The sequence below is a fragment of the Chrysemys picta genome, chromosome 16, assembly GCF_011386835.1.
Source record: "Chrysemys picta bellii isolate R12L10 chromosome 16, ASM1138683v2, whole genome shotgun sequence".
In the NCBI taxonomy this organism is placed as follows: domain Eukaryota; kingdom Metazoa; phylum Chordata; order Testudines; family Emydidae; genus Chrysemys; species Chrysemys picta.
The window spans coordinates 6,129,859-6,140,518 of NC_088806.1; the positions used below are offsets into that span (position 1 = coordinate 6,129,859).

The 10,660-nt window shown below is 49.5% G+C and overlaps 1 protein-coding gene across 4 annotated transcripts in view; it reads right to left on the bottom strand.

The window, feature by feature from the left end:
• Positions 1-10,660, bottom strand: part of LOC101944793 (zinc finger protein 3-like) — a 439,596-nt gene that overhangs the window by 12,921 nt on the left and 416,015 nt on the right. Inside the window, exon 1 of one of the 4 annotated variants that reach the window (XM_065570019.1) lies at positions 6,721-10,409. The exons of 1 other annotated variant lie outside the window; for it this stretch is intronic. In XM_065570019.1, coding sequence (XP_065426091.1) covers positions 6,721-7,055 — 335 coding nt within the window. In that variant the 5' untranslated portion in view covers positions 7,056-10,409. 2 more of the 4 variants (XM_065570020.1, XM_065570023.1) reach the window with 2 other exon arrangements.

Below are 10,660 nucleotides of genomic sequence, written 5' to 3' on the forward strand. Positions count from 1 at the left end.
GCTGTGTCTCAGGACTCTCCCAAGTCACACCCACTAACTCTCTTCCCATTTGGGGTATAGCTCAGGGCAACAATTTCCCACCAAGATGAACCCAGCTGACTGATGGCTGTTCTGGTGCCACAGGGGCCTCTGGTGGGTGAAAGGCAGAACTGCAGCACTTCTCGGGCAGAATGTATCTTCTTCATACAAAAAAGAAATTCTGCACTGGACGTGAATTCTGTGTGTATGCAGTGGCGCAGAATTCCCACATGAGTAACTCACACCCGGCACAAACATAACCTGCTCACTTCCATCTCTTCTCCCTATGTCTCCGCGTCCCAGAGCTGCTGCTGCTGTCATTAATGCACACAGGCTTTCACTCCTGTTAGTGCTGGCAAGACCCCAATCCAGAGACAGGACTGAACCCTTATTTTCCCATCACATGGGACAGTCTCAGCTGAGGAGGAGGTGAGAGTGGGAGGGGGTACAAAGGGGAAAGAGTTGTTGTAGCCATGTTGGTCCCAGGATATCAAAGAGAGGGATTTTTAATTGGTCCTAAAAGAAATTACCTCACCCACCTTGTCTCTCCAAGAAATCTGAAAGTGGCAGGAGGAGACAAACAGGAAGAGAGGTCAGGACTCTAAACCAAACATTTTCAAGCCCCTGGAAGAAACTACATTTCCCTTCTGCCCCTAGGTATGTTTGTGTCCTATATGAGGGATCACCCCATTCCTCTCACAGCAGCAAGGGCAGACTGCAGCCAGCCCCAGATGGTCCTTCCCCATCCAGAGATGTGTGCTGTGAGGAAGTTTGGGTGTGGTGGGTGCACAGGCTGGGTCCCCAGACAGCTAGACCCATCTGCAGACTGGAAAACCAGGGCAAGTCCAGCACAGCATATGGCTGTGGGCAGGGGTAGCAGTTCTGGAGCTGGGCCTCTGCCCCCTCTAGGTCCCATGGCAGATGGCTCTGGCAGCATCAAGTGCAGGGGAAGGCTAGGGTAGTGTCTGAGAACGGGGTGAGGATTGTGGGGCGGGGGAGGGTCCATGCCCAGGAATGGGGGATGGAATTCACCTCCCCACCCCTCTGCAGAGCCCAGCAACTAGGGATTTATCCAGTGAAGTGGGTGACTTTGAGTCACCCACTGAAAGATCCTTGTGTCTTAGGTTCCACACTGGCCATAGGAGTTTACTAGTACTCCCTCCCCAGACTCCCGGGGAGAGCCAGGGATATAATTAGTGGGTTATGGGAATTGTAAAATGAGAATTCATTAAGAACTATGATATGTGTGTGTGTTGTTAGATCCCTAGACACCCACCAATCGCGGTCCTTCTTCCAATGAGCTATAAATATATAAGACGGGGTGGCTAACCTGTGGCTCTGGCGCCATGTGCGGCTCTTCAGACGTTAATATGCGGTTCCATGTATAGGCACCGATTTCGCGGCTGGTGCCAACTTTCCAGTGTGCTGGGGGGTGCTCACTACTCAACCCCTGGCTCTGCTGCAGGCCCTGCCCCCACTTCACCCCTTCTCGCCCCCTCCCCTGAGCCTGCAGTGCCCTCACTCCTCCCCTCTCCTACCCAGAGCCTCCTACATGCCACAAAACAGCTGATCGGGAGGTGCGAGGAGGGAGGGGGAGGCGCTGATCAGCAGGGCTGCCGGTGGCCAGGAGGCGCTGGTAGCAGGATGGGGGAGCTGATGGGGGGCAGCTGACATATTACTGTGGCTCTTTGGCAATGTACATTGGTAAATTCTGGCTCTTTCTCAGGCTCAGGCTGGCCACCCCTGTTCTAAGAGATTCTGCTACAGATCCTGCAGTGAGTTTCTGCTCCTCCCACTTTCTATAGCAGCACTTTTAAGAACAGGCCAGGGAAACATGTAAATTCTTTGAACCAAATTCCAGAAGCCGCTCAGCATGCACATGTCGGTATAATCTTATCTGGAACTTTATACAGTAAAATGCCTTATTTGTAGCCCTCTGGCAATTGCCTGGTGTCACTACAGGACAGAATTAAGTGGGGGCCTTAGGCTTGAATTTCCATCATCTAGCATATTCTGATTGCTGTTCATTTCAATAGATTATATCGATATTTATTTTTAAGCCCTTTTTTAATGTTTACAATTTCAATGTTCAGAGCTGTGGGAAGTTATGGGGATGGTCAGACAATTATTTAAGTACAGTAAATGTTGAGAGTCAAAGAGCCAAATCCTATAACTGTTCAAAAACAAATTGTAAATGTCACATGCAAAATATACAGTGTAAATATCCTTATATCAAACTCAGACTTCCTCCAGAAGCATTTCTGTGTTTTACATATATACATATTTTTTCATCTGTGTGTGTGTGTACAGTGAAATCAACATTTACTGCAATTTATTCATAAAAATCCAATCCTTAATGAAGTACTTGAATTCTTTCATTTCCTGGACTGTAATGCTTGCTTTGAAGATAATTACACCCTCCCTGTGATGTATTTTACTCTCAGTACCGTAACCCCATCGTGAGGTAGCTCCTGTCTTGGAGCTCTGCTGAGGCCAGTGGCATTATGATCAGAAGGTGACACTCTGACACATGAGCAGAGACACATGGGGAGGATGAGGTAACATGGAGGCTACCAGATGGCCCTACTGAGTGTGGGGAGCAAACTCTCTCTCAGCCTCTCCTCTCTCCCAGAATCAGTAACTCAGCACCAGCCCCCTGCCTTGACGAGGGGGATGAAGAACTGCAGTAGAAATGGGTTAGGCTGGGAGAGGGCACAGCTGATGTGGGACTGGGAGCTGAGTTGATCAAGAGGCCAGAACTCATGGGGGTGGGGGGGAGAGGAGGGGAAGGGGTTGGGAGAAGAAATCAACAGGACTGGGTAGAGGCATGTCTGTGTAATTTTCCCGTTTACCATCCTGCCATGTATTTAATTTATAAACTTTTCATTCACATTTAAACACACTGGAGCTAAGCTGTGTTGATGCATTTCCATTTATAGTGGTACAGTTTTAATTAGATGCTTAATCAGATGCTTACAAACACCAGGGGTTCTCAAACTGGGGGTCAGGAGGTTATTACATGGGGGGCTACGAGCTGTCAGCCTCCACCCCAGGCCCCGCTTTGCCTCCAGCATTTATAATGGTGTCAAATATATAAAGAAGTGTTTTTAATTTATAAGGGGGGGGTTGCACTCTGAGGCTAGCTATGTGAAAGGGCTCACCAGTACAAAAATTTAAGAACCACTGTGCGACACAAAACAGTCAATAATTGGTGTGCTTTCCTTAATTAACTTGACTGTGTGCTGTGCATCACTTTTAAAAAAAAGATGGTGTGAGCAAGTGTCAAAATTTCAGGCATTAAGAAATGGAAATTAGGTGTCAGTTCATTTCTCATGCGTTTAGCTCGTGATTTTAATTTCAGTTTTGAATCAGTATTAATACCATGTTGTTTTAATAGTGTTAAGGTCTATTTGTATAATTGTTTGCAAAATTTCACTGGATACTGTGAACCAGCCGTCTTAACCTTTTATTTTGAGATTCCTAAATACAATCCAGCACACCACTCCTGAAAGACTGCAAGCCCTGGCTGTGACATATTTCCTAGAGAGCAAACACCTGACGAGCCCTTTTGCCCTAAAATCGCTTTTGGCTCTTTGACATTTCTTTATCCACCCCACCAGAAAATGCTATAGGTAACCAGGTAATTAAAGCATACCTTCACTAGGTATAGTTCTACGTGACTGTGTGCCAAAATTCAAATGGTTCTGTTAGTTTTATCTTTCATTCAGTTTTGCAATTATTAGATCCCATTTAAAAACTGGAAGTGAAATAACCAAAGCAAGTTAAGAAGAGAGTGGCATAGGTGGGGGTAAAACAATAAAGGGAAAGAACTGAATATGCAAAAAAGGAATATCCCAAACTATCAGAGCCCCAGAACCCGGTCCAACTGAATATACCCTAGCCAGGCATATCAAGCTGAGCCCCTGAAAAATCGCCCATCCCGTCTGGCAGTGAATGCTGCGTGTTCCAGATGGAGCTATGGTGTGTGTGTCTGCTCTGCTGACATGCTGCTTTGGTACAGAATGCACCACGGCCACAGGGAGCAGAGACATGGACTCCTACAAAACACAATCCCAGATACACCTCCAACATCCCATCCCCGCACCCACCTCCACATGGCCATTCTCAGCCTATTGCTAACAGTTCCTTCCAGCCTTCAGCACTATAAATAAATAAAACATGGTGTTACAAAAGGTAGATGGTGCCAGAGAAACCCGATCTCCTTCTGTGAGAAGATAACTAGATTTTTGGACAAAGGAAATGCAGTAGCTCAAATCTATCTGGATGTCAGTAAGGCATTTGATACAGTTCCACATGGGAAACTATTCGTTAAATTGGACAAGATGGGGATTAATATGAGAACTGAAAGGTCGATAAGGAATTGGTTACAGGGGAGACTACAAGGGGTCATACTGAATGGTCAGTTATCAGGCTGGAGGGAGGTTACTAGTGGAGTTCTTCAGAGATCAGTCTTGGGACCAATTTTCTTCAACATTTAGTACCTTGGCACAAAAAGTGGGAGTGTGACACAAAGCTGGGAGGGATTGCCAATATGGAGGAGGACAGGAATATCATCCAAGAAGATCTGCACTACCTTGAAAGCTGGAGTCAAAGAAATGGGATGGGTTTCAGCATGGTAGCCGTGGGATGAAATTTAATAGTGCAGTAAGTTAGTACTGTTATACAAAGCACCAATGAGACCTCATCTTGCCCCAAAGAGATCACAATCCAAGTAGACAATGGGTAAGAGGAAAACAGAGAGGGTCTGTGACTTCCCTAAGGTCACCAAGCAGGTCAGTGACAGAGCCAGGAACAAACCCCGGTAACTCCAGAGCTCCGTCACCCGCAGCTTGGAAAGGTCCCCAGACACCATTCTATTAGGCTGCAGGAAGAGGTGGTTTGTCCATGGATGCACAGGCTGTCTTGGCAGGGCAGCTCAGCTGCAGTCCCTGCACACAGCTGGGGGTGTGTGTCCTGGGTCAGGAGAAGTCAGTGTCCAGTCCTGTGGGGCTGTGCTTCTGGCTCATACCTCCAGCACTCACTGCTGCCCTTCTGTTACCAGCTGCACTGTTCAGCCAGCCCCAGGCCTTAGTAAGGTCACTGTCCCCCCCAACCCCAAACCTTCAAACTGGGACATGGTGCACCAGTGCCAATCAGAGTGCCCTAGTGTAAATTTTGTCTATACTAAGGGTTTTCACCAATGCCTAAAACACCAGTGTGGCAGAGACCTTCAGTACCCAAAACAGCAGTACGGTGGCACTAGAAATGGAATATTTTTCTAGCTCTGTCACGGCAGCCTGGGTGACCTTGGACACGTCAATGTTTCTCCTCCCAGCTTTAGTCTATTTACACAGCTGTCCACTCACTGAGGTCTCCTCTCTCCAGAGCTGCTCACCGCTAAAATCTGTGTGGTGTCACCAGAGCTAAAGTAATTCAGTTCTGGAATAGTCTTACAAGGGTGGCTTTGGAATCTTTTTCCCTGGAAGTTTTTAAGAACAGGTAGGACAAACCTCTGTCAGAGATAATCTACATAAACTTGGTCCTGCCTCAGCAGAGAGAGGTGGACTTGATGACGTCTTGAGGTCCTGTCCAGCCCTACATTTCTATGATGCTATGCAATATATACATACAAAAACACAACATGCAGAAAAAAACCCACCACAACATAACAAAAAAACAAACTACACTCCACAGCATAAAATGACAATAAAAAGGAAAAGAAAGCAACACAATGCAAACTAACACACCCTAGGACAAAAGCACACAATGGAAAGAGCTCAACTCAAACCAACAGAACACAGGCACCAAACAAGCTGAGGCAAAACAATTCACCATAAAACTATGCTACACAACATGGTGCATCACACTTCCAAATGACACCATGCAAAACAGCTCAGCGTAGAGTACGACACAGCACAAAACAGACTTATTTCAATGGCATAGAAGGGATCTTGAGAGGTAGTCTACTCAAGCCTCCTGTGATGAGGCAGGACCAAGTATCCCTAGACATTCCCAGACTGGTATATCTCTAACCTGGTCTTAAAAACCTCCAGTGAAGGAAATTCCACAACCTCCCTTGGAAGCCAATGCAAGTCAAACACTCAGACCAAAACAACGCTGTACACACACACACTGGGCTTGTGGATGAGGGAAGAGGCAAGAATTCAAACAATCTGAGTTAAGTTCCCAGTTTTGCCCCAAATTCTCCATGCAAACTTGAGCAAATTACTTCAGCTCTCGGAGCTTCAGTTTCTCCATCTGTAAAATGGAGAGTCGCCTCCCACCATTTGCCTATTTAGCCTTTGAGCATTTTGTAGCAAGGACTCTCACTGTGGGCATGTCTACACTGCAGTTAGACACCTGTGGCTGGCCCGTGCCCGCTGATTTGGGCTCACACGGCTCAGGCTGTGGGGTTGTTTAATTGTGGTGTAGATGTTCCAGCTTGGGCTGCAGCCCAAGGTCTGGCACCCTCCCATCTCGCAGGGTTCTATAGCCTAGCTCCAGCCAAACCCAGACATCAACACTGCAATAAAACAGCCCCTTCCCCTGAACCCCATGAGTCTGAGTCACCTGGCATGGGCCAGCTGTGGGTTTTTAATGGCAGTGTAGCGATACCTTTGGTGTCTGTTCAGCACCTGTCACAATGGGGACCCTGATCTTGGTCAGTGTCTGTGTAGAGCCCTGCACAACAGGGGGCCTGACCTCAGTTGGGTTCTCCACAGTGCCGAGCACAACAGGGGTGCAGATCTCAGTTGGGGTCTCTGCAGCTCCAGGAACAAGAAGGTCCCTGATTTTGTTTCCAGTCTCTGCAACATCTGGCACAATGGGAGCCTGATTTCACTTTGTGTTGATGCAGGGCCTGGCACAACAGGGACCCGCAGCTCAGTCAGAGTCACTGTAGCACCTGGCACAACAAGGTCCCTGCTCTCTGTAGGGGTCTGTGCAGTGCCTGGCACAAAGACTGCCCCAAACTCAGTCCAGGTTTGTGCAGTGCCAGGCACACCAGGGGACCTGATCTCAGGCAAGGCCTGAGCCATGCTCAGTACGATAAGAGACCTGATCTCAGTCAGACACCTGGAGAGAAAAGCAGAAAGATTTTCAAGAACTGGATATCAGTATTTCAGAATGGAGGAGAAAATGGGGCACAAACTGAATATTTGCCAACGTAAGAGAGAAGCACCAACATCTGTGGAGATTTTATGTCACCATTCAACGGTTCAAGAGAAAAGAGGGGAAATTTGAGGGGATTATACAGCGATATTCAATCAACAACAGAATGGGGTGGATTCTTCTTCTCTCACATTCACATGGCCAACAGGGAGCCCTGGGTAATGTGGTTTTCACAGGGGAAAGGAGTGGGGCTGGAGTCAGAAGGTAACTGGATGTGGGGAGGGGCTGGCAAGGGGGTCTGGAAATGTGACTAGCAGGTGATGGCGGGGGGGGGGGTTGCTGAGTTGGGCAAGGTTGGGGAGGGGGAAGTAGCTGGGACTGGGAAACCTGGGGCTTGACTGTCTCTATGGGGGACGCTTGCTCCTCCCTTCCCTTCCTGGGCCTTTCCATGCCCTGTTGCCAGCAGAGAGTGGCCCCCCTGCCCAGCCCAGCCCAGAGGTGTCCCTGTCTCAGGGACCTGCCAGCCTCTGCCCATTAACCCTCTTCCCAGTTCAGAAATCACTCAGGGGAACGATTTCCCACCTAAACAAGGACAATGACCTTCCTGACACAAAGAAGAAACGAGAGGAGCAGAATACGGACCCTGGACTTCAGAAAAGCAGACTTTGACTCCCTCAGGGAACAGATGGGCAGGATCCCCTGGGAGAATAACATGAAGGGCAAAAGGGTCCAGGAGAGCTGGCTGTATTTTAAAGAATCCTTATTGCGGTTGCAGGAACAAACCATCCCGATGTGTAGAAAGAATAGTAAATATGGCAGGCGACCAGCTTGGCTAAACAGTGAAATCCTTGCTGATCTTAAACGCAAAAAAGAAGCTTACAAGAAGTGGAAGATTGGACAAATGACCAGGGAGGAGTATAAAAATATTGCTCAGGCATGCAGGAGTGAAATCACACTTGGAGTTGCAGCTAGCAAGAGCTGTTAAGAGTAACAAGAAGGGTTTCTTCAGGTATGTTAGCAACAAGAAGAAAGTCAAGGAAAGTGTGGGCCCCTTACTGAATGAGGGAGTCGACCTAGTGACCGAGGATGTGGAAAAAGCTAACGTACTCAATGCTTTTTTTGCCTCTGTCTTCACAAACAAGGTCAGCTCTCAGTCTGCTGCACTGGGCAGCACAATATGGGGAGGAGGTGACCAGCCCTCTGTGGAGAAAGAAGTGGTTTGGGACTATTTAGAAAAACTGGACGTGCACAAGTCCATGGGGCCGGATGCGTTGCATCCGAGGGTGCTAAAGGAGTTGGCGGATGAGATTGCAGAGCCATTAGCCATTATTTTTGAAAACTCATGGTGATCGGGGGAGGTCCCAGATGACTGGAAAAAGGCTAATGTAGTGCCCATCTTTAAAAAAGGTAAGGAGGAAGATCCGGGGAACTACAGGCCAGTCAGCCTCACCTCAGTCCCTGGAAAAATTATGGAGCAGGTCCTCAAGGAATCAATTCTGAAACACTTAGAGGAGAGGAAAGTGATCAGGAACAGTCAGCATGGATTCACCAAGGGGAAGTCGTGCCTGACTAACCTAATTGCCTTCTATGATGAGATAACTGGCTCTGTGGATGAGGGGAAAGCAGTGGATGTATTATTCCTTGACTTTAGCAAAGCTTTTGATACCGTCTCCCACAGTATTCTTGCCACCAAGTTAAAGAAGTATGGGCTGGATGAATGGACTGTAAGGTGGATAGAAAGCTGGCTAGATCGTCGGGCTCAACGGGTACTGATCAATGGCTCCATGTCTAGTTGGCAGCCGGTTTCAAGCGGAGTGCCCCAAGGGTCAGTCCTGGGGCCGGTTTTGTTTAATATCTTTATTAATGATCTGGAGGATGGCGTGGACTGCACTCTCAGCAAGTTTGCAGATGACACTAAACTGGAAGGAGTGGTAGATACACTAGAGGGTAGGGATCGGATACAGAGGGACCTAGACAAATTAGAGGATTGGGCCAAAAAAAACCTGATGGGGTTCAACAAGGACAAGTGCAGAGTCCTGCACTTAGGACGGAAGAATCCCATGCACTGCTACAGACTAGGGACTGAATGGCTAGGTAGCAGTTCTGCAGAAAAGGACCTAGGGATGACAGTGGACGAGAAGCTGGATATGAGTCAGCAGTGTGCCCTTGTTGACAAGAAAGCCAATGGCATATTGTGCTGCATTAGTAGGTGAACTGCCAGCAGATTCAGGGCCCCACACTACAGAATGGATATGGACAAATTGGAGAGTCCAAAGGAAGGAAACAAAAATGTTTGGGGGGTGGGGGGGCTGGAGCACATGACCTATGAGGAGAGGCTGAGGGAACTGGGCTTATTTAGTCTACAGAAGAGAAGAGTGAGGGGGGATTGGATAGCAGCCTTCAACTACCTGAAGGGGGGTTCCAAAGAGGATGGAGTTCGGCTGTTCTCAGTGGTGGCAGATGACTGAACAAGAAGCAATGGTCTCAAGTTGCAGTGGGGGAGATCCAGGTTGGATATTAGGAAACACTATTTCACTAGGAGGGTGGTGAAGCACTGGAATGGATTACCTAGGGAGGTGGTGGAGTCTCCTTCCTTGGAAGTTTTTAAGGCCCGGCTTGACAAAGCCCTGGCTGGGATGATTTAGTTGAGAATTGGTCCTGCTTTGAGCAGGGGGTTGGACTAGATGACCTCTTGAGGTCCCTTCCAACCCTGATATTCTTTGATTCTATGAAATCACTGCAGGTAAAAATGGAGGAGAAACACCCCAAACTTGAGATTTGAACTGGACATTGGCGAAGTGGAGAGAAAATGGGACACAACCGGGGGACGAGATCAGAGACCTTCTCAGGGATTTGAGGGAAAGGGGGTGTCACCCTGGATGTTGCTCGTTGCTCTCTAGAGAGAAAGGGGGCAGGGCTGGAGAGGATGGGGGATCCCCACGGGAGGGGGCAGTGGTAAATCCGAGGGGATCTCAGCCCCCCCTTCTCTCCCCGCTCCTCGGGGGTCACCTGCTCTTCTCCGCCCCCGGCCATGTCCGGGCTGCACAGACATTTTCCATCCGTCCCTTTCCCAGGTCTCCCCCCCCCCCCGGCCCCACACAGGGACCCCAGTGGGGACCGGTACCCCCCATGGTGCCCCAGGGCAGAGCCTGGCCGGGCCCGGGGGCGTTGGGCTCCTGCAGGGACAGCAGCCCCGAGTCCCCCGCGGGCGCTGCGAGATACCGGGTTCCCCCCACGGACACTGCGGCAGAGTCACCGCCCGGCCCAGCACAGTCCCCGGGGCTCGCTCCGGTACCTGGAGGCTGCAGCTCCGCAGCGGGGCGGGCAGAGCCCGGGGCGGGCAGAGCCCGGGGCGGCCCCAGGGCGGCTCCCGCGGGAGCAGGGCGCGGGCCGGGCACGGAGGGGTTAATGAAAATCTCCCCGGCACAGACCCTCCTGCTCCGCCCGGCCCCGCAGAGCCAGATGAGCGCTGCATCTGCGCATGCGGGACAACCGCCCCCACACATCTGCGCATGCCCAGAGCCGGGAGACA